The following is a 24853-nucleotide window of genomic DNA, read 5'->3' on the forward strand; positions in this document are numbered from 1 at the left end:
TTGTTTTCTACGCTCACAGTTTGGATGTTTTTTGGACCCTTTAGGTTCTCCGAGCTTTTGGGTTCTAGGTTAAAATTAGGTGTTACCTGGCAGGATGTTTTCTTCTCTAGGAAAGGGGTTCATATTTGGTTGTCCCATGCAAAAACGAACCAGAGGAGTGTTGTCAAGGGAGTGTGGCTCGAAGCAGCTTCTCCGGCGGAGACATGCCCTTTATATTGGGCCAAGGGGTGGAGGTCTCTGTCTGGGGAAGAACTTAATAAAAGGGTTTTTAGTCATGCGGGTGGGGGTCGGGTGACTGACTATCAGCTGCGCATGGTACTGCGGAAAGCGTTGAGTCACATTGGCATAGATGGTTCGCAGTTTAGGACACATTCTTTTAGAATTGGGGTAGCGGCAGAGGCCTGTAACAGAGGTTGGTCTGCGGGGGACATCATGCGGCTAGGGCGGTGGTCATCCAACTGTTTCCAGCGTTATGTTCGGAGCACAGCTGTAGAAGCTCTTGCGTCACCCTCTCTTACATGAATCTCACATTGTTTTTCTTGTTTCAGGTTCTGTAGCAGGCCCTCGCTCCCCCGAGTTGACCCTATGGATTGTGGGGCACTCGTTCGTTAAATGGGCCCAAGTTCAGGCGGGCCGTTGCTACTTTGGAAAAATGTCGGGTTTTAATGAATGTTTAACATTGTTTGGAAGGGAAAAGGGGGGATGTTGTGGAGAGAGCTGATTCCGGCATTGAATAGGTGGTTGGTTGGGGGTCAGTGCCTGGATGTGTTATTAATTCATTTAGTATATTGAAAACAACAAGGGGCCCCAATTCAGTCAGCAGGGGACCTCGGGGAACATACTTATTCAAACAACAGTGGTCCCATGCACATTTGAATTTAAAACCAATAAATATAGACAAAATCAAATCTATATTGAGAATGACATGTCCAGCCGGACAGAGGTCCTTCAAGTTTTACTTGATAAACAATGTTTCAGAATAACACACAGATACCTTCCAGAAGAGCCCTGTGTGGTACACTAGCCTGTGCCCAACACTTGCGGGGTGTTTACAGTTGGTGGAAAGTTATACGGGTTTTTAAGGCAAACAAGCGTTGTTCTGTTCAAATGTTAATTATACCGGAAATGTCAAGCAGCACCATTACATCAATTTAGCAATCAAATATGCGTATAAGGTGCTAAAGCAAGTCCACGGCGTTTCGGTCCCCCTAAACAGTCATGGGGACCATCATCAGGACAAAACAATAATTGCCTTTATCGCCAAACCTCCAAAAATGCCTGAAAGGAAAAGAAAGGAAAATACATACTTTAAGAACAGAGCACTAATTAGTTCGGAACAAGTGACTCCTTGTGCAATGTGCATACAGCCGTTACCATGGTGAAGGTGTTACAGGGTTTCCACGAGAGGCCGGTGAAGACTGGGGGCCCGATTCACAGAATGAACTTACGACTCAATCCTAAACTTACTACTGTTTTGGTATTCACAGATTGCACTTACTACTTTTGGTATTCACAGAATGAACTTACTACTTTAGGCATTCACAGAATGCACTTACTACTTTTGGTATTCACAGAATGAACTTACTCATTTCGGTATTCACAGAAGTTAGGACTCCTAACTTTAGGACTCCTAAATTTCTTCTTTGAATACCGAAAGTCTTAAAATTAGGTTTTTTCTCAATTTATTAGTAGTAAAGTTAGGACTACTAACTTTAGGACGCCTAAATGCCTTCTGTGAATACCGAAAGTCTTAAAATTAGGATTTTTCTCAATTTAGTAGTAGTAAAGTTAGTAGTCTTTTGTGAGTGACAGGAGCTGGGAGGTGTGTGTGGCTCCAGGAGGGGCAGGATGAGTCAGCGCTAGGCTGAATGGGACATCTGTGCTGGGAGTAGAGGGAGGGGTGATCTACCGACTCTGAATAGGATGATGCCTGCCTTAGTGAATGCTGGCTCCGCCCCACTGTGGTGTGTCTGATGACGAACCCCCACCTAAAAATAGGGAAGAGTAGCCTGGTACTCAGAGTGCTCCAGAACCAGAACCAGTTGGTACTGGTTCCCCCAAGCCCTGGGCTGTGTAGACAAAGAGGAATATGTGTATAAATGTAGGGGCTGTAACCCCATGTGTTGTTCTTGTTCCTGACATGCTGGGAGCTTGCTGCTGCTGGGGCCCAGGAGGAACCACCATGGGGGCTTGCCTCCCTACTGGAGGGCCCTGTGTGCTGGCCTCCCTGGGCCCAGCTATGCCCCTGGAAGGCCTGTGTACCCTGAAAGCGCTTTTACCTTTATTTCCCAGGACTAACATGCTAGATTCTGGCTTTTAGTGCCCTGTGAGCTCTTTTATTTTAATTTCCTGACTCCTAAATGGAGGGGAGAGCGTGGGCTTCGCAGCGCGGCACTGCAGCCCTTGTGGAGAGGGAATCCCCATCGTAAGGATTCCCCCATAATGCCATTATAATTGTGGGAGCCCACCCCGCATTTTGCCTGCTCAGCGAGGGCCTACCCTGCTTTATGGATAATTGTGATGCGGGTGCCCACCCCGCGTTGTTGCCCTAGTGGGAGCCCACCCCGCGTTCTACTTTCGAGAAAATTACCACTGCCGGCCCGAGCAGGAAGTCAGGCAGTGCGATGCCTGATGTGGGACTTCTGCCTCCAGCCCCACGCCCATGGAATTGCTGGGAGGAAGGAGACGTGCTGTGGCGGTTCGGTTGGGCTCCTGTGACAAAGGGAGAGCCCCGCATGTTACCACGCTGACCAAGGGACTCCAGCAGCCCGTGGAGATTGAGGTGGAGGGGTCTCAAGGCGCATTGTCGGTGCCTGCCCCCGCCTCACAGGAGAAGTGGCACTGAGGTCCCGAGCAGCACCAGAGGAGGAGTCCCCAGCAGGTCTGGTGGATGGGGAATCCTCCCTGGTCCAGTGTGGTGCCGATAAAGGCATGGTGCCAATGCCTAGTTCTGAGCGGACCCGTAAGAGAGAGCGGGCCGCTTCTACGAGCGTGGGCCATTTAGTTCACGAAGTCCCAGATTGGTGCTTGGGGGGCATTTCGTGGCATAGTTTGTTGGTGTCAGTCAAGGCAGTGCCTAGTACCTGAGCGGGCCCGCAGAGAGTGGGCCGCTCCATCGATGGGGTCATTTTTGATTTGGAGAATCCCCAGTGGGGCCCCGAGGGCACTGTCGTGCCTGTGTCCCTTTTCTTCCTATCAGCTGCCCCGCACCACCGCAGGCAGCAGCAGCATTGGGCAGCCTTTCTCGTGGTCCCTGAGTGGAACAGGAGGGCACAGTGAGTGCCAGTGATGATCACAGCTGCACAGCAATTAGCGTCAGCTGCTACGTTTAGGCTGTCAGTTCTTTGGGTAATAGAACAAAAATAATGGTTCTGTCGAACTGAAATAACCAGTAATATAGTATTCGCTGGTTTGTTACTCACAACATCCGTCCCTATAAGGGTACAATGATAGTGGTACCTATACCAATATGAAACAGAACACACTGACCACAATGAAGATTAGAGTAAAGTTTTAGTCATATACTTTTAGCTTCTCTGAATTGTATTAAAACATTGATTATAGCTGTCCAGACAAACACAAAACATATATACCGCATACATTTTGAGCAGGACTCATATACATTTAAAACAACATACAAAATTGTCAAGTCACGACATTATTAGTAGCATCAACTATAAGAGCAATAATCCACTAGGCATATCAATCAATACTTGTTTCCTTGTAGATTTTATAAAGTTGATTTCCCGATAGAGGAAATGCATCGACGTTTCGACCCTGGGGGATGATGCGCTGGTTGTGCGCATCAAGGGCGGGTCTTCATCAGGACTGTACGGTTGTGGGACAGCCTTTTCTGGACCTCGGCTCCTCTTGGGTACCTGGTCCTATATACGTAGTATTGGTGATCTGCCGATTCAGCCAATATCGAAATAATTCTTAGATCTCTGTATTGATTATTTATACAGCGTTGACATGATCGGTAAGGCGTTGTGTCCGTGATATGAAAAACAGGTGTCACAGTCTAACTCCTTCCTTCTGAAAACCGGATCTGCTCAAAATGCTCATATTGGTATAGGTACCACTATCATTGTACCCTTATAGGGAAGGATGTTGTGAGTGACAAACCAGTGAATACTATAACACTGGTTTATTCCAGTCCGACAGAACCATTATTATTGTTCTATTACCCACCCAGGTTCTGAGGTTTACAGGGTCACCCCATTACATGTAATGGTCAGTTCTTTGGGGGCATGTTGGTATGAGAAAGGAATGAGAGACACTCCTGCCCCCAACGCAATTGCGCACGTGGATATTGCTGCGTTGGCAGCCACAAGCCCTGACTTTGCTAGACATAGGGAATTTGACCCCTATGAGAGGACAGTTTGCCTGTGGTCCGTTTTGGTGATCGGTAGGGTGCAAGTCACTTCAAGGATTGCGTAATGTGTTTATGCCTGATCTGATTATTGACAAATGTGATTCCTTCACCATGAGTGTTGCATAATGTGTTTATGCTAATGCTTAATGTCATGTTATGATGTTTTGGGGTAGTACCTATTAGGGTAATGTGATTATGCTTATGAGGTTATTGCATAATGTGTTTCTGCTGGTGAGGCCCATTGCGTAATGTGTTTATGCTGATGAGGTTTGGGCATGATGTGCATTTATGACAAAATGTTAATGCTTAGGCCATTATGGTACCAGTAGTTACTGGTTGTGTTTTATATTTTCATTCTGATGGTTCTGACCGTGGCCCGATTGGCCTGGTCCTGTATATAATCCCCTGTGAATATTGCCTGGTGTCAGTTGGCACAGTGAAAATGTGTGATTAGGTTTCTGATGTGTTTATAATAATACAAAGGCTATTATTTTATACAACCTTGTGTGGAGTTTCTTTTGTAGTGTTTTGCTGTTGTGTGTGTGTGTTGCGCAAGCGCTTTACATATTGCCTCTGGGATAAGCCTGACTGCTCGTGTCAAGCTACCAAGGGGGTGAGCAGGGGTTATCTTCAGAGTGTAACTCCCTTGCTCTGAATAGAGTGGTGGTTTCTGCCTGGCTTTGGCGCAAACCTTAGCCAACAAGAAATCCCATTTATAACAAACCCACTCGTAAATGATGATTTAACTGAACCAAAACCTGTTGCATGTGTTATGCTGCCTTAGGGACTGTTGTTGGCTGTACATGGAAAAACCAAAGGAAATGATGGACGGAGCGTTGACAGTATACAGAACGCGCTGAGCACTAGCGCGAACTGACAATCTTACCTGCTCCTGAGGCGGAAGCCGGGAGACCTTCTGTCATCCTTTTTTAAAAACTGCCTAAACTACTTGTGTGTTTTTTAAAACTGACACGTTCTCCCCTGAGCACTGCACGAAATTGACATTCACTTGAACCCAAACAGCGGATTCTAGCGCTGTCACAGGGCTCCGTGGACTCTTTGCCGCCATTACCGGCCATACAGGGACACGCCCACTTCCGTGAGGCCACGCCCCCGCCAACAGTATAAACAGAACGCGCTGAGCACTAGCGCGAACTGACAATCTTACCTGCTCCTGAGGCGGAAGCCGGGAGACCTTCTGTCATCCTTTTTTAAAAACTGCCTAAACTACTTGTGTGTTTTTTAAAACTGACACGTTCTCCCCTGAGCACTGCACGAAATTGACATTCACTTGAACCCAAACAGCGGATTCTAGCGCTGTCACAGGGCTCTGTGGATTCTTTGCCGCCATTACCGGCCATACAGGGACACGCCCACTTCCGTGAGGCCACGCCCCCCGCCAACAGTATAAACAGAACGCGCTGAGCACTAGCACGAACTGACAATCTTACCTGCTCCTGAGGCGGAAGCCGGGAGACCTTCTGTCATCCTTTTTTGAAAACTGCCTAAACTACTTGTGTGTTTTTTAAAATTGACACGTTCTCCCCTGAGCACTGCACGAAATTGACATTCACTTGAACCCAAACAGCGGATTCTAGCGCTGTCACAGGGCTCCGTGGATTCTTTGCCGCCATTACCGGCCATACAGGGACACGCCCACTTCTGTGAGGCCACGCCCCCCGCCAACAGTATAAACAGAACGCGCTGAGCACTAGCGCGAACTGACAATCTTACCTGCTCCTGAGGCGGAAGCCAGGAGACCTTCTGTCATCCTTTTTTAAAAACTGCCTAAACTATTTGTGTGTTTTTTAAAACTGACACGTTCTCCCCTGAGCACTGCACGAAATTGACATTCACTTGAACCCAAACAGCGGATTCTAGCGCTGTCAAAGGGCTCCGTGGATTCTTTGCCGCCATTACCGGCCATACAGGGACACGCCCACTTCCGTGAGGCCACGCCCCCCGCCAACAGTTCACCTTACAAATCATGTGCATTCCCAGGACGCGCAGCGGACAAGCGCAGCGGGCGCGACGATGGCGCGCCGAAGGCGCGCCTAAGGCAAGCCCGTCTGCGCCCGTCCGCGCCAGTACAAGCCAGGAGCCAGGCACGAGGACTGAGAAGATGTCAACTTACTCAAGGGATGCCCTACTCCACCTCAACAGGCCTGTCCCACCGCCATGCTCCCAGGTACTGAAAGGAGATTCCTGTCTCACTCATTGTCCGCACTGCTCCTTTAAATACACCCCCTCTACGAACAACCACCCCACCCAGACGACCATAAACATGGCACTGATCAACCGCAGATCACTGCCCAAACACGCCCTCGAAATAAACTTCCTCATTGAGGACCTCAACTTAGAAATTCTGTTTCTCACAGAAACCTGGCTTACGCCTGATTCAGACGCCGACATAGTTCAAGCCCTTCCCCCCGGATTCTGTATCCAACACCTAAACCGTCCCAAGGGCAGAGGAGGAGGTATTGCCGTCATCTTTAAGGAATCACTCCCGTGCAGATTCCTTGATAGCCCTCTGTCGGACTGTGAAAACGTTTACTTCACCATACAAATCTCCCCTTGCACCTCTCTCTCCCGATTCCTTATCTACCGCCCTCCTGGTACCATGGGGCAATTCCATGAATCCCTCTTGGAATGCTCCTTGGCCACGTCCAGCACACGGCCTAACTTCCTAATTTTAGGGGACTTTAACGTCCACATAGAAGATAGCAATGACAAACTAGCTACAGAACTGATCCAAGATCTGGCAGTTCATCAACTGCACCTACAGAATTTCCTCCCCACTCACAACCGGGGGCACCTGCTCGATCCCATCTTTTGCAACTTCCCTGACCTCGTGGCTGGGTCACCTATCCCTGTGCCATGGTCTGACCACCTGCTCATCCCCTTTAGCTGGCGTATTCAGTCCAATCCGCCTCAAATCCAAGCGCCTGGCAGACCATCCCGTCCCTGGGCGAAACTAGATTATGACAAATGGAATCAAGCTCTTGAGGACACTAGCCCAATTCTCAGCTCGAATCCTTATTTAGCAGACATTGAATTCTCATCCTGGGTCACTAAGTCTCTAGATATAGCTCTCCCCAAAAAACCTCATCGGAAACCGAGGAAAAAAGCTACATCGCCATGGTTTACCCAGGAGATACGCCTCCTAAAGAAAATTTGTAAGAGAGCAGAAAGAGTATGGAGGAAAGACTTCGATCCCAACAGTAAAATTAATTATAGACTGACGATTCTCAATTATAAAAAGGCTTTAAAAAACGCGCAAATCTCCTTCTTCAATGAAAAAATCAGCGAGGCAGCTAGTTCGTCGAGAGAGACGTTTCTCATCGCGAAAAAACTTCTAAAAACGCCAATACCCCCAGCTGCACACAATCCTTCAAACGAACACTGTAACGAGTTAGCCACTTTTTTTGACTCAAAAATACAAAACATTCTTCAACAACTTCCGTCTCTTCTTCCTGTGGATCCCTCCCTCCCTCTCTACAGCGCCAGAACAGGGACACGGAGTTAAGCAAGTTTCATCCAATTAATGAGGAAACCCTTGGTCCCATTCTACAATCTCTCAAAAGCGGATCTCCGCACGACCCAGCTCCAGTGAGACACCTGAAACAGGCCGCCCCTATCATCTTAGCACCAATGACCAACCTATTAAACGCCTCCATCGAATCCGGAACGGTCCCCACAAGCTGGAAGAAGGCGGTGGTGAAAGCCCTTATAAAAAAAAAAAACCTTGACCCGGACAACCTGGCTAACTTCAGGCCGATATCTCTCCTCCCTGGCATTAGCAAGTTGGCTGAAAAATACATCAATTCCCAGCTTTCTAACTACCTGGAGTCCAACGGGCTGCTTAAAACATCCCAGACCGGTTTCCGTCCAGGCCAGGGTACAGAAACAGCGATGGTAGCGGTCGTCGAAGAAGGCAGGAAGATCATCGACGCAAGAGGATCAGTGGCAGTGATCCTCCTGGACCTTAGCGCAGCATTCAACACCGTCAACCATAGCATCCTGGCCCAGCGACTGGAAAACCTTGGCATTAATGGGACCGCCATCGACTGGCTCAAATCCTTCCTCCACAACCGCTCCTTTCAGGTGGCGGAGGGAGACTGCATCTCCAGGGAAACCCCGATACGTTGCGGAGTGCCGCAGGGCTCTTCATTGAGCCCTACACTCTTCAACGTATACATGGCTCCCCTGGAACAAATTGTCGTCCCTTATGGCATTAAACTCCTGACCTACGCGGATGACACCCAGTTGGTCGTCTCCCTCAGCCAGTCAGATCACCCCACCATTGATCTGTACTCCTGCCTGGGGGATATAGTCAGCTGGATGAACGACTCCCACTTAAAGCTCAATGGGGAAAAAACTGAGCTAATGGTTTTGGGCAACCAGTCCCACTTCCGCCCGGAATCTCTATGGCCCCCCAGCATGGGCCCCCCTCCAACCCCCAAAACTGATATTAAAAGCTTGGGGATCTGGCTGGATCATAATCTAACTCTCAATACCCAGGCCAGAAAAACAGCGGGTACATGCTTTGGTCTACTACGCTCCATCCGCAAGATCCTCCCCCTGCTCCCTTTTCAGTCAAAAAAACTACTAATACAGGGTCTTATATTGTCCAGACTTGACTACGGCAATGCCTTATACCTCGGTTCTCCAAAAAAAGTCATCTCAAGGTTACAGGTGGTGCAAAACGCGGCCGCCCGAATCCTCACGGGCACAAAAAATCGTTGTTCCGCCAAACCTGCAATCAGAGAACTCCATCGGCTCCCGGTGGAGCAAAGGGTGCAGTTTAAGGTCATGTGCCTAACTCACAGAATCCTTCATGGAAAGGCCCCTCCCATTCTCAAAGATCTCGTGACGCCCTATATCACAAACAGAACCCTCCGTTCCTCCAACGCTCATCTCAACCAAATACCCAGGATCAAGAGAACACGCTCTGGGGGTCGGCGGTTCTCCTATCAGGCGTCCAGGATGTGGAATACCCTCCCACCGGACCTTCGTGCCCAACCCAATCTCTTGTCATTTTGCAAATCCTTGAAGACATGGCTGTTCCCCTGACCACTCCCTGCCTCTGCCTGACTCGACCACAGGAATTCAGTCAGCTCTGGGACGCTCACGGGCAGCCATGCGCTCTACAAATCCCATTCCAATTCCAATTCCAATACAAGCACTCACCCCCAGTCCCTTGCTCACTTGGCCACTGGATTCAAGATAGCCTGGCTGATGAGGATTATGAATCCGAAACCGGTCCCAGGATGCTTGTTTACGGTCCAGGGAAGACATGGCTTGGCAGTTCGGGCTGGACTGTTCCCATGAGGCACAGGGTCAGACTGATTTGCATATGGCCATGTCTGAACTGGGGTGGCTGAGTGAGCTAAAGAATGGTGATGGATTAAACCCAGATCTGTTGACTGGGGGTGAGTGTTTGATTTGCTCAAACGCTCTGTGCATCATCTCCTTTTGTATCGCTTTGTTCACCCTAAGTTGGCAGGGTATGCTCAGACGTGACTCCCTTGCTCACTTGGCCACTGGATTCAAGATAGCCTGGCTGATGAGGATTATGAATCTGAAACCGGTCCCAGGACGCTTGTTTCCGGTCCAGGGAAGACATGGCTTGGCAGTTCGGGCTGGACTGTTCCCATGAGGCACAGGGTCAGACTGGTTTGCATATGGCCATGTCTGAACTGGGGTGGCTGAGTGAGCTAAAGAATGGTGATGGATTAAACCCAGATCTGTTGACTGGGGGTGAGTGTTTGATTTGCTCAAACGCTCCGTCCATCATCTCCTTTTGTATCGCTTTGTTCGCCCTAAGTTGGCAGGGTATGCTCAGACGTGAGTCCCTTGCTCACTTGGCCACTGGATTCAAGATAGCCTGGCTGATGAGGATTATGAATCCGAAACTGGTCCCAGGATGCTTGTTTCCAGTCCAGGAAAGACATGGCTTGGCAGTTCGGGCTGGACTGTTCCCATGAGGCACAGAGTCAGACTGATTTGCATATGGCCATGTCTGAACTGGGGTGGCTGAGTGAGCTAAAGAATGGTGATGGATTAAACCCAGATCTGTTGACTGGGGGTGAGTGTTTGATTTGCTCAAACGCTCCGTCCATCATCTCTTTTTGTATCGCTTTGTTCGCCCTAAGTTGGCAGGGTATGCTCAGACGTGAGTCCCTTGCTCACTTGGCCACTGGATTCAAGATAGCCTGGCTGATGAGGATTATGAATCCGAAACTGGTCCCAGGATGCTTGTTTCCGGTCCAGGGAAGACATGGCTTGGCAGTTCAGGCTGGACTGTTCCCATGAGGCACAGGCTTAGACTGATTTGCATATAGCCATGTCTGAACTGGGGTGGCTGAGTGAGCTAAAGAATGGTGATGGATTAAACCCAGATCTGTTGACTGGGGGTGAGTGTTTGATTTGCTCAAACGCTCCGTCCATCATCTCCTTTTGTATCGCTTTGTTCGCCCTAAGTTGGCAGGGTATGCTCAGACGTGAGTCCCTTACTCACTTGGCCACTGGATTCAAGATAGCCTGGCTGATGAGGATTATGAATCCGAAACCGGTCCCAGGATGCTTGTTTCCGGTCCAGGGAAGACATGGCTTGGCAGTTCGGGCTGGTCTGATCCCATGAGGCACAGGGTCAGACTGATTTGCATATGGCCATGTCTGAACTGGGGTGGCTGAGTGAGCTAAAGAATGGTGATGGATTAAACCCAGATCTGTTGACTGGGGGTGAGTGTTTGATTTGCTCAAATGCTCCATCCATCATCTCCTTTTGTATCGCTTTGTTCGCCCTAAGTTGGCAGGGTATGCTCAGACGTGAGTCCCTTACTCACTTGGCCACTGGATTCAAGATAGCCTGGCTGATGAGGATTATGAATCCGAAACCGGTCCCAGGATGCTTGTTTCCGGTCCAGGGAAGACATGGCTTGGCAGTTCGGGCTGGTCTGATCCCATGAGGCACAGGGTCAGACTGATTTGCATATGGCCATGTCTGAACTGGGGTGGCTGAGTGAGCTAAAGAATGGTGATGGATTAAACCCAGATCTGTTGACTGGGGGTGAGTGTTTGATTTGCTCAAATGCTCCATCCATCATCTCCTTTTGTATTGCTTTGTTGGCTGTACATGGGCTGTTTTATGGCCAATAGATCGGTTGCTTGACAAAGTATGCCTGCAATCTTCTATAATGTAATTTATAACCCATGGTACTTCCAGCATTTTTTCCAACAAGGGAAAATCACTTTGGTTCTTTAGTGTTCTTTTGTTTAAATTTGTAATTACATTTTCCTTTACGACTTCTTCGACCACGGCCATCCTACGATCAATGGTCACTATGCCGTTGTAAATTGATTAGTAAATTATGATTTGGCATTGAATTTTGAAGGTTGTGTCATAATCACATCTGTAAATATGTCCAAAATGTTGAACATTCATGTCATGATACTCAGTATCGATTGTTCCAATGTATGATAGTGTATTTGATCTATATATTGGTCACCATACTGGTGCCAGGACATCCACATTTCATAGATTTTAGGTTCTGATAGCACTGTTTGGGTGCCCTTTTTCCCATCCATAGAGTGGTCAGCACCGACAGCATTGTGAATGGTTGTGTCCAGTGGCGTGGTCATAACCAGCTCTTGTTTCCCCGTGTTTAAGACTGTGTCCTAAAATATAGCAAGATGGGTTATCTATGGCCACAGAGGACCGTGCTTCAAGTAACTTGAAATTATCCTCCAGACATTTTACATGGCTGTTTGTCGGGCATAATTGATCAGCCTTTGCTTTTGTTGCCTTCATTTTCCCCCTTGTTTTGCACATTATGCCTACACAGGAAAAATCTAATCGAAAGACAGCACAGAAAGGGACTGCTGATTACAGATAGTCTGCTTTGCTGCTTTCATAGAGAATAAAGAATATAATAAAAATTGGCAAATAAGAGTCATTCACCCCTAGTACTATTGGTTACCGCCAATAGCTCTCATGATTTTTCTGTTTGACCGCTGGTTGTTCCTGGTGGTACCTGGCAGTCCCAAGTGGAGGGCTGATGCAATCCTGATACAAGCAGCTCTCAGAGCTCTCTAAATTGCCTGCTGGATGTCGGCTGTTGAGCCACTGAAAATAAGACAAGACAAAAGGAAGATGGGGAAGGGTACACGGTTCCACCAGGACCTATGCTGGCCGCCTCAGCTCACTGAAGTCCTCTACCTTTTGTTACAGCGTTTACTGCACTTCAGCCTAACCAAGCCTTATCTACTACCCAGCAGCTGCCATATTTGGGCACTAACAGACCTGGGCTCCTCATCATACTGCTCCTGGCTGCAGGGGCGGCTCTAGGCTCATGGCGGCCCTGGGCAGGGAGCGTAGGTAGGGTGCCCCGCAAGAGGGAGTCCGGGCGGGGCAGAGCCCCTCGGTGCTCAGGAAGTTGGAACAGGCCGCCAAATCCCTGCATGGGGCCGCCACACAAAAATGTATCAATCCTCAGAGGAACATTATATTAAGGATATATATTGGCATGGCGGCCCCTGGGGTTTGGCGGCCCTGTGCAGGTGCACAGCTTGCACATGCCTAAGGCCGCCCCTGCTGGCTGCTCCCCGACCACAGCCCAACCACGGCCCAACCGTGCGGCAGGAACAGGTGGCAAAGGGCCAAACCTCAGGGTCCTTGACTCACCTCACGTTGGTCATTAACAGTTACACTGCGCTACTCATGTCTGCACAAGTCTGAGCATCCTGAACAGATTGGTTATCCTGCAGTTACGGTAAAGGTTTTTGTAAAACTGTATTGTTAATGGAGTTGCCTGGCCCGGGCTAATATAACAAACTGCTAAAAGCAAACATATTTTTAGGTCTCAAAATGCACACATAGCCACAGTGCTGCTTGGCGCTAAAGGGAACTGCTTTGTTTGAGGATGGGCTCCTTGTGAAAGTGCAAAATGCTGTTACTCGAAGTGAAGTTAGCCTGTGACTGAAATGGGCTGGCCAGTTGCAGCATGCTGTCTGGTGTAGTAGGTGGAAGAAAAATGTGAATGACACAACAGACCGAGATCAGTCTGAAAGCCCTCTTATAAGTAGGTATATGATATATATATATATATATATTTTTTTTTAGTAAAATCAAAAGTTCTTGGCTACCATAAAAGTTAACACATGAGCCCAATCAATCAATCAATCAGGAGTTTATTAAAGCGCGACTACTCACCCGTAAGGGTCTCAAGGCGCTAGGGGTGGGGGAGGGGGTGGGGTGTTGCAGGTTCCATTCCATCACGGAGGGGGTCTGTCGAAGAGCCAGGTTTTGAGGTTTCTTGCGAAGATGGGGAGCGATGTTGTCTGTCTGAGGTGGAGCGGAAGGGCGTTCCATGCTTTGGCCGCGAGGAAGGAGAAGGAGCGGCCTCCCAATCTGGTCTTTCTGGTGCGGGGGACCACGGCATAGGAAAGCTGGGCTGATCGTAGGGTCCTTTGGGGTGCTTGGAATTTGAGTCGGCTGTTCAGGTATGCTGGTCCGGTGCCGTGGAGGGCCTTGTGTGCGTGGGTGAGCATCTTAAAGGTGATTCTCGCCTCGACGGGGAGCCAGTGGAGTGTGCGCAGGTGCTGGGAGATGTGGCAGTGTTTTGGCAGGTTGAGGACTAGTCTTGCGACGGCGTTCTGGATGTTCTGTAGCTTGCGGATGAGGTTTTTGTTTATTCCGGCGTAGAGTGCGTTGCCGTAGTCGAGTCTGCTGGTGACCAGGGCGTGAGTGACTGTCTTTCGGTGTCCGAGGGGGATCCATTTGAAGGTCTTACGAAGGAGGCGGAGGGTGTGGAAGCAGGAAAATGAGACAGAGTTGATCTGGCGGTCCATTTTGAGCTCGGAGTCCAGGATGATTCCCAGGTTGCGTGCGTGGTCTGTGGGGGTTGGCGGGTTTCCGAGGGCGGTGGGCCACCAGGTGTCGCTCCAGGCGTCGGGGTTTGGGCCCATGATGAGTACTTCTGTTTTGTTGGTTTTTAGTTGTAGGCAGCTGTTTTTCATCCATTTGGCGACGGCTTCCATGCCTTCTCGAAAGTTGCGTCTGGCGGTGTTGGGCTTTTGGATAGGGAGAGGATGAGCTGGGTGTCGTCTGCATATGACACGATGTTGAGTCCGCAGGTTCTGACGATGGGGGCAAGTGGAGCCATGTAGACGTTGAAGAGCGTTGGGCTGAGGGAGGAGCCCTGGGGGACTCCGCAGGTGGTAGGTGTGGGGTCCGAGAGGAAAGGGGGGAGTCTGACCCGCTGCGTCCTGCCGGAGAGGAAGGAGCAGATCCAGTCGAGGGCCTTGTCCTGGATTCCTGCATCGTAGAGTCTGTGTATTAGGGTGCGGTGGGAGACTGTGTCGAACGCCGCTGATAGGTCGAGGAGGATGAGGGCTACTGTTTCTCCTTTGTCCAGTAAGGTGCGGATGTCATCTGTTGCGGCGAGGAGGGTGGTTTCCATACTGTGTTTTTTTCTGAAGCCGGATCGGGAGGAGTCGAGGATGTTGTGTTCTTCAATAAATGTGGCGAGTTGGCTGTTGATGGCTTTCTCGATGACTTTCGCTGGGAACGGGAGCAGGGAGATGGGTCTGTAGTTTTTGAGGTCGGTGGGGTCTGCTGAGGGTTTCTTTAGGAGGGGGTTGACCTCGGCGTGTTTCCAGTCGTCGGGGAACGAGGCGGTCGCCAGGGAGCGGTTGATGGTTTGGCGGAACATGGGTGCGATGGTGTTGGCGGCTCTGTTGAAGATGTGGTGGGGGCAGGGGTCCGTGGGGGCCCCTGAGTGGATTGACTTCATTGTCTTCAGTGTGTCTTCGGTGGTGAGGGCTGTCCAGTCATCAATCGCTGGTTTCCGGGTGTCAGGGGTGGTTGGTGAGGGTTCAGTGTGTTGGCTGTCTTCGTCGAAGTTGTCGTAGATGCTCTTGATTTTGTGGTGGAAAAAGATGCTGAGTTTGTCGCAGAGGTCTTGTGAGGGAGGGATGTCGGTAGACTCGCTGGTGGGTTGGGCGAACTCCTTGATGAGGCTGAAGAGTTCCTTGCTGTTGTGTGCGTGGGTGGAGATTCTGTCTTCAATCACTTTTTTCCTCGTTTCTCTGATGAGTTGATGGTGGGCGTTGGTGGCGGCTCTGAAGTTGTTGTGGGCTTCTGTGGATTTGGTGTTTCTCCAGGCCTTTTCGAGGCGGCGGCATGTGCGCCTGGACTCTCGAAGTTCGGTGGTAAACCATCTGGCTTTCTTGGCACGGGTATTGTTGTTTTTCTTGAGGGGGGCTATTGTATTGGTGCTGTCCGAGATCCATCTATGCAGGGTTCGGGCTGCGGTGTTGGGGTCGTCGTTTTCCGCGATGGTTGGGGTGGAGTTGTTGAGTGAGGAGGTGAGCTGGTCATCTGTGATTTTGGTCCAGTTTCTTTGTGGAAGCAGGTGCTGGTGTCTGTGGATGGTGGGTGTTCTGAAGGTGAAGTGGACGCAACGATGGTCGGTCCATGGGAGTTCGGTGGTGTGTCTGAAGGTGATGGAGTTTCCTGTAGTGAAGAGGGGGTCGAGGGTGTGTCCTGCTGAGTGCGTGGGCTCAGTCACGATCTGGGGGAGTCCAATGTTGTGGAGGTTGTCCAGGAGGCATGTGGTGTTGGGGTCCAGTTGATTGTCGAGGTGGAAGTTGAGGTCTCCCAGCAGGGTGTAGTTGGTGAATGCGATGGCCTGCGGGGAGATAATGTCCGTGATGGAGTTGGCGAAGGGTCCGCGGGGTCCAGGGGTCGGTAGATGAGGGTTCCTCGGAGGGCGGCGGTGGGGCTGGCCAGTATCTTGAAGTGAAGGTGTTCCATCAGTTCTGTGGACTCATCAGGGAGTGTGCTCAGGCGGAGGCTGGATTTGTGGACGATGGCGATTCCTCCTCCTGGGTGGGTTGGGCGGTCCTTCCTGGAGATCTTGTATCCTTGGGGGATGGCGATGGCGATGTCCGGTCCCGAGGTGGTGTTGGTCCAGGTTTCGGTGAAGAATGCTATGTCTGGGGTGGTGCTGTCGAGGAGGTCCCAGATTTGTGTGGCGTGTTTGTGGAGGGATCGGACGTTGAGGAGGATGCATTGCAGGGTCTTTGGTTCGGTTGTGTTCTTGTGGGCGGGTTGTGCTGGATCCGTTTTCTTGGCGGTGCTGCAGGTGTGCCGGCAGCGGTGACAGCTGAAGGGTCCATGGGTGTCGGCTGGTGATGCTAGCTTGCAGTTGTTGTTGCAGCCTGGGTTGAGTGCGTGGAGTGCTGCTGGGTCGTAGCGTTGGCAGGCGGAGGTCCAGCGTTCCTGGTGCTGGTCGCAGAAGGGTCACAGACGGGCGCAGACGTGCTTGCCTTTGACGCGCCTTCGGTGCACCAGCGGCGCGCCCGCAGCCCGCGGCTGCTGCGCGGCCGCGCAGTGGCCGCCATTAAGTAGGGGTCGAGGAGGGCTGGACAGCTGGGAGGTGGGAGCGGGGAGGGGAGCTGGATTGGGCCGGTCGCACTGGGGGGGAGGGGCCGCGGGGGCAGCAGCGGCGGGGAAAGGTAAAGGGAGGAAAGAAGGGATAAAGAAAAAAGGGAAAATAAGCAGAAATAAGGCACAAAAGAGCAGAGATGCAAAAAAGAGCAGAAAGGTGAAAGATAGAAAGGGTAGAAAAACGAGTGAAAACGAGTGAAGGAGCAGAGGGAGAGAAAGGGAAAATGGGCAGAAATAAGGCAAAAAAGAGCAGAAGTCCAGAAATGTGAAAGATAGAAAGGGGAAAAAACAAGTGAAAACAAGTGAAGGAGCAGAGGGAGAGAAAGGGAAAATGGGCAGAAATAAGGCGCAAAAGAGCAGAGGTGCAGAAAGGTGAAAGATAGAAAGGGGAGAAAAACGAGTGAAGGAGCAGAAAGAAAGAAAGGAGACAGAGGTCCACTTGACCACCAGGGATGAGGCGCAGGGAAACCTGCGGGTGGAGGAGGACCTCGATCACCAACACTCAAGAGTTCAGTGGCAGGGGCACCTCACTTAATGGTGGAGCTGCGAGGGTGGGAGAGCAATTTCACTGACAATGAGTCAGTGGTCTTGCTCGCCTGTCCCCGCAGTGGCCGCCATTAAGTAGGGGTCGGGGGGGGCTGGACAGCTGGGAGGCGGGAGCGGGGAGGGGAGCTGGATTGGGCCGGTCGCGCTGGGGGAGGAGGGGTTGCGGGGGCAGCAGCGGCGGGGAAAGGTAAAGGGAGGAAAGAAGGGATAAAGAAAAAAGGGAAAATAAGCAGAAATAAGGCACAAAAGAGCAGAGATGCAGAAAAGAGCAGAAGGGTGAAAGATAGAAAGGGTAGAAAAACGAGTGAAAACGAGTGAAGGAGCAGAGGGAGAGAAAGGGAAAATGGGCAGAAATAAGGCACAAAAGAGCAGAGGTGCAGAAAGGTGAAAGATAGAAAGGGGAAAAAAACGAGTGAAAACGAGTAAAGGAGCAGGGGAAGAGAAAGGGAAAATGGGCAGAAATAAGGCGCAAAAGAGCAGAGGTGCAGAAAGGTGAAAGATAGAAAGGGGAGAAAAACGAGTGAAGGAGCAGAAAGAAAGAAAGGTGACAGAGGTCCACTGGACCACCAGGGATGAGGCGCAGGGAAACCTGCGGGTGGAGGAGGGCCTCGATCACCAACACTCAAGAGTGCAGTGGCAGGGGCACCTCACTTAATGGTGGAGCTGCGAGGGTGGGAGAGCAATTTCACTGACAATGAGTCAGTGGTCTTGCTCGCCTGTCCCCGCAGTGGCCGCCATTAAGTAGGGGTCGGGGAGGGCTGGACAGCTGGGAGGCGGGAGCGGGGAGGGGAGCTAGATTGGGCCGGTCGCGCTGGGGGGGGAGGGGCCGCGGGGGCAGCAGCGGCGGGGAAAGGTAAAGGGAGGAAAGAAGGGATAAAGAAAAAAGGGAAAATAAGCAGAAATAAGGCACAAAAGAGCAGAGATGCAGAAAAGAGCAGAAAGGTGAAAGATAGAAAGAGTAGAAAAACGAGGGAAAACGAGTGAAGGAGCAGAGGGAGAGAAAGGGAAAATGGGCCGAAATAAGGCAAAAAAGAGCAGAGGTGCAGAAAGGTGAAAGATAGAAAGGGTAAAAAAACCAGTGAAAACGAGTGAAGGAGCAGAGGGAGAGAAAGGGAAAATGGGCAGAAATAAGGCACAAAAGAGCAGAGGTGCAGAAAGGTGAAAGATAGAAAGGGGAGAAAAACGAGTGAAGGAGCAGAAAGAAAGAAAGGAGACAGAGGTCCACTGGACCACCAGGGATGAGGCGCAGGGAAACCTGCGGGTGGAGGAGGGCCTCGATCACCAACACTCAAGAGTGCAGTGGCAGGGGCACCTCACTTAATGGTGGAGCAGCGAGGGTGGGAGAGCAATTTCACTGACAATGAGTCAGTGGTCTAGCCCAGACATAATAGGCTAGCCTGTCACAGCCAAAAAAGGAAACTTTTTACAAAGTATTGGTGTTTGAAACTCCCCAAACGTTCAAAACACAAAGGAGCTAGGAGGGAAAATGGACAGGGTCGCCCTCCACTCATAAACTATATTTTAAAACAAAGACCCAGTCCAATAGCGTGCTATTATAATAGTGACAACCAGGGGGGTATAATAGAAACCTTATCCCCACTACGCTCTCATAAACTTTATAAGGAGGTACTGCACTTATGCTACGCTTGAATTAAAACACCTGTTCTCCCCGGCAACACCTCAGAACATCCACTCTCAATGAGCCAACAAAAAGTTGATCACATACGTCCACTATAAAAATTCGACATTCCGCATAATCGTGAGAAAATATGTGCGAGAAGCAAATGACCCCTCACGGAAACACCACCAACGGGGTAACTGGTATGAAATTTCCAGACAGGCCCCTGTCTCATCATTGGTGATCACTTGCTTCTCAAAGAAAAGTGAGAGGAAAGAAAATTAGTGTCCAAAACAAACAACATATAAAGTGACAAATAGTGAAGTGCAGAAAATTCTGCTGGTGACAAACAAATACAAATAACAAAGTGCTAAAAACACACACTGCACACCAGTCCCTTAACCAATTTTATTCATAGGGCGGTGAAAGTGTGCTCTTAAATGATAAAAAGGCTGGTAGCTAATCATGCATACCATTACCTATTGCCAGTGCCGACATGTTTCACTGCTATGATACGTTTAGCAGTTTCATCAGGGCTGCACTCAATTGCTGCCACTTCACTCTCTTGGACACTAGTTCTAAAAAATGCTGCCAGGGGAGAACAGGTAAGGCATATTTAAAAACACATCAACCCTGGGGTGGCAAGAAACACAGTATAATACCATATAATATAGTGTGTGGGGTATTTACCAAGAGTCAGCCAAGTTGTTCATACCGGCTGCTCAGGTATCAACAAGGTCCCTGGGTACTGTTAACCTGAAGTATCACTCGATCCTTGGACTAATTAGCAATCTGCCAAGCGAAAAAGACACCATGAGAATGGACCTGTATGATGATCTAAAATGGACAATGTACTGCTATCTAACATAGTACATACTCCAAACTCGACTTAAAATGATGTTGCCAGTGTCACCCATATCCAGTGAAAAACGGGACCAAAAAGCATAAGACATGCCGGGCATACAGCGTTTCAAACTCATAAGGTGTGCGATAGGCACATAAATCCATACTGCCCATAAGCCTCACTGGCCTCATGATATCGAAATGCCGAATTAGTCTGCCGGGACCCGCCTCATGATGTTGTAATGAGGAATTAGTCTGCCGGGACACGCTGTTGTAATGAGGAATTAGTCTGCCGGGACACGCCTCCTGGCTTGCTGGATACTGAACACAGTGCCAACAACACCCCGCTTTTTCCTGGGATAGCTACCTGGCTTTCTGGGTAAGGCCCCAAGTAACACCACATTCACGCAAAAATATGCTCACAAACTACAGGATTCTTGTACTTCCCTGCCAAGAATGCATCCGCGTGTCTGCTCCTCACCGTCTACAAGCTCAGAAGACTCCCTTTCTCAGCCGTACCGGTAGATTCTGCCGGCGGTATACAAACGCGAGGTGCGCGAGGACACGCCCCTCAACACACCACGTGAGCGCAGTTCAGAGCGTGGCGGCCATCTTAGCCTAGTCACGCTACAAGTATGCAACCAGGCAATGTCATAAAGCAACCCCACAAGGTGCCGCACTATCGAGCTTGGTAAAGTGTTATAAACTATTATTGGGCAACTGGAACCCCGAATTTAATAATAGTATGGATGTTTTCCTCATTACAACAGCGTGTCCCGGCAGACTAATTCCTCATTACAACATCATGAGGCGGGTCCCGGCAGACTAATTCGGCATTTCGATATCATGAGGCCAGTGAGGCTTATGGGCAGTATGGATTTATGTGCCTATCGCACACCTTATGAGTTTGAAACGCTGTGTGCCCGGCATGTCTTATGCTTTTTGGTCCCGTTTGGGAGACGTTTTTTTCACTGGATATGGGTGACACTGGCAACATCATTTTAAGTCGAGTTTGGAGTATGTACTATGTTAGATAGCAGTACATTGTCCATTTTAGATCATCATACAGGTCCATTCTCATGGTGTCTTTTTCGCTTGGCAGATTGCTAATTAGTCCAAGGATGGAGTGATACTTCAGGTTAACAGTAGCCAGGGACCTTGTTGATACCTGAGCAGCCGGTATGAACAATTTGGCTGACTCTTGGTAAATACCCCACACACTATATTATATGGTATTATACTGTGTTTCTTGCCACCCCGGGGTTGATGTGTTTTTAAATATGCCTTACCTGTTCTCCCCTGGCAGCATTTTTTAGAACTAGTGTCCAAGAGAGTGAAGTGGCAGCAATTGAGTGCAGCCCTGATGAAACTGCTAAACGTATCATAGCAGTGAAACATGTCGGCACTGGCAATAGGTAATGGTATGCATGATTAGCTACCAGCCTTTTTATCATTTAAGAGCACACTTTCACCGCCCTATGAATAAAATTGGTTAAGGGACTGGTGTGCAGTGTGTGTTTTTAGCACTTCGTTATTTGTATTTGTTTGTCACCAGCAGAATTTTCTGCACTTCACTGTTTGTCACTTTATATGTTGTTTGTTTTGGACACTAATTTTCTTTCCTCTCACTTTTCTTTGAGAAGCAAGTGATCACCAATGATGAGACAGGGGCCTGTCTGGAAATTTCATACCAGTTACCCCGTTGGTGGTGTTTCCGTGAGGGGTCATTTGCTTCTCGCACATATTTTCTCACGATTATGAGGAATGTCTAATTTTTATAGTGGACGTATGTGATCAACTTTTTGTTGGCTGATTGAGAGTGGATGTTCTGAGGTGTTGCCGGGGAGAACAGGTGTTTTAATTCAAGCGTAGCATAAGTGCAGTACCTCCTTATAAAGTTTATGAGAGCGTAGTGGGGATAAGGTTTCTATTAGACCCCCCTGGTTGTCACTATTATAATAGCACGCTATTGGACTGGGTCTTTGTTTTGAAATATAGTTTGAAACTCCCCAACCAATCCTAAGGCACTGTCCAAATGTGTTTCAGTAAGATGTGAACATCTGCAGTGGAAAATCTGCTACCATAGACGTTCTGGCTATTTTACCTCTAGGTATCTCTTATGTTGTAATGGACCACCCTCAAAGAAAGAAAACATCAATATAGAATGCTGAAATGAGGTTCTTCCTGGCTACACCCTATGAACCTATGGTGCAAAGATTTTCAGAGTGGCAGATAAAATTATATGTTGCTGTGCAGACACAATCTTTTGCAGCAACAGGTTTGCTTGGAAATCATTTGTTATACATGGTGACCACTTGTGGACTTATTGTAGTGGTGCTGTTAATGTAGATCAACACTGAACCTTTAACTAGATCTAGGTTGGTATTTCCAGCATTCTCCTGAAATGTTCAAGCCTCCACAGAAGATTGAAATAGCACGTCAGAGAGTGTGCCGTAAAGAGCTAGTGACCTAGAGACTATGAATGAGAGTCATCAATTTCGCCAGTAATCAGGAACTCTGCTTTGTCTGACCAGTCTGGTCAAAACTTAAAACCAACTTCTAATAGTCTTATGATCCTTTCATTCCTCAGATTCTAATTGCTAGTTTGTATTGTACATATGTTCTATATTTTGACTTTCATTTTACAAGGTGTATATTTATTCACGTATATTTGCATGTTGTAAACAATGGATTCATTTTCTGCATTTACATCTTTGAAACTCAAACCACAGATTTAAATATTTCATTCACAGCAGTGAAGGCCTGGTTGTAACAACTGGGATAAACAACATTTGTTTAAAATGTGGGGGCATTTGTCACAATATATTTTTTGTATTTAACTCCCCTTTTTATCTTGACACTGGCAAGATGCATAGCAGAATATACAAGCCAGAAACATTTGCAACCTCTGAAGAAAAACAAAAAAAACCTCTTACCTCTTGTAAACAGCAAGCGCAAGGACAGCAACTGCAGCATCGATAAGGTCTGGATACACGCATAACTTCGCGACCTGAATTATCAATAATTGTTATAGTGAAGGGACGTGCTGGTCCACACCAGTACCGTGTGCAACAGTCAGTTTGTTCTGCTGCAAAGTAGATTTGTTGCCCCAAGCTGTTTTTGACGACATATTTGTTGTTTGTTTCAAACCCTGTTAAGACTTTAAAGATAAAAAACAGAAATCAAGCTAAATGGTTTTTGATCAAAGAAAATGATGTATACCTTTTTAGTTGCTTGCAAAACCTATTGTTATCAATACTTTTTTAACATATTTTTTTGGCTTTTTTCATTTACACATTTGCAGTGGAAGCAGGAACAATATTTATGACAGGGTATACATCTTGTATAGCATAACTCGCGAGTTAGTCTCTGCTCCTCTACGTCACAGTGTCTATTCTCTTCGTTTTGTTTGATTGTTTCTTCCCGGGTGATTACTATATCTAGCTATGACTACTATGAGAATAACTAGTGCAATTCTTTCAGGGGATTTATAATTGCCTACTATGTTCTGTGTTTTATTAGCGAACAATCAACAATAAGAAAAGTAAAATAAAAGAAAAAACAGAAAGGAAAAAAATGTGGAACTTAGAACTCCACTCTGCAGTCAAGGGGGAAGTGATATATTTGTTTTCGGAGGATCAAAGGGGTTTTACCGCCTAGGGGGTTTGTTCACACCAGGTGTTTCCAGCTTGTGTAATCATCTAAGAGGGCCCAGCACATTCTCAGCACCTCACTGTGTGGTTATGTCCTCCGTATTTTGACCCTACGTACCCTACGTTATCTCAGTATGGCTATGGTTAGTTAATTCATTCTTTCCGTTTCCCCGTTTCCTTCATCTTCGCTAGATGTCTGTGCTGGGCATTCCCAACCTGCCAGCAGTTCCCCCCATTCAAGTGCGCGCACAAGGAAACACTCGCTCTCTCACCCTTCTTACACTTCCCAGCTTCGCTGGGGCCAAGAATATCCAGAATCGGTTGTGTTGTCAAGGCGTAGACTTTTATTCACATTAATCATATAAATCTACACAACCACTACGGGATAAAACGAGTAAAGCATTATTTGGATAAATATCAATTTGCAGCAACATACTTTGCAATCTCCACATGTCAAATGCAGTAAGGAAATTAGACACATCATTGTAATTGATTTCAGCTTAGCCATGCACATGTACTTAAATTTGTTGGCCGACTCGGCCGATCCACTCAGCTGCGCACCTCGTGCCGGCAGGCCCCAACGTGCTACAGCTAACATTGCATTACTTGAATATAGGTTACCGCATAACTCTCCGGCCCACCGAGGTACCTGACTACAGGCCTCCTCCCAAATAGTCCACACAGTCCATATGTTGTGGGATAAGGCAGTAGCAGGACCACCGGCAGGTCAGTCCTAACACTGCGCCTATCCTTGGCAGTAGAGTCCAGGACCACCAGCAGGTCAGTCCCCTCTCTGCTTATCCAATGTACAGTTCCATTGTACCCCCTCTTGGGGTCCCTCCAGTCGCTGAGCCTCCATTGCTGCGCATACCCCCTTTGTGTTAACTGTCAGCGCTCCGCCGAGCCCTTCTGCTGGGTGGGAGAGTGGCTTTAAAAGTTCTTGCGGCTTCCCCGGGGTCCCAGGAGACAAAGAGGAGGAGACCCCAGGGGAGCCACCTTATATAACCGATACTCTTAGGTTTCGGTTTCCAGACGTGGCTCCTACGTCATCCTCAGAAAAAGGTCGGTGGTCGCAACCAGCCCTTCAACTAAGCTTGGTTTCCTGGCGCGACTAAGGGCGCCCCTCCTCTAGGTGAGGGGAGCGCCTGATCATAGTGCGCGCACAAGGAAACACTCGCTCTCTCACCCTTCTTACACTTCCCAGCTTCGCTGGGGCCAAGAATATCCAAAATCGGTTGTGTTGTCAAGGCGTAGACCTTTATTCACATTAATCATATAAATCTACACAACCACTACGGGAGAAAACGAGTAAAGCATTATTTGGATAAATATCAATTTGCAGCAACATACTTTGCAATCTCCAC

General features: G+C 48.7%; 1 protein-coding gene across 1 annotated transcript in view; it reads right to left on the bottom strand.

The window, feature by feature from the left end:
• Positions 1–24853, bottom strand: part of LOC147683307 (phospholipid scramblase 1-like) — a 488116-nt gene that overhangs the window by 121277 nt on the left and 341986 nt on the right. Inside the window, exon 5 of the mRNA XM_086942517.1 lies at positions 22773–22996. Within this exon, the coding sequence (XP_086798643.1) occupies positions 22773–22996 (224 nt within the window). The remainder of the gene's footprint in view (positions 1–22772; positions 22997–24853) is intronic.

This window comes from Lissotriton vulgaris, chromosome 11, assembly GCF_964263255.1.
Source record: "Lissotriton vulgaris chromosome 11, aLisVul1.2, whole genome shotgun sequence".
NCBI lineage: Eukaryota > Metazoa > Chordata > Amphibia > Caudata > Salamandridae > Lissotriton > Lissotriton vulgaris.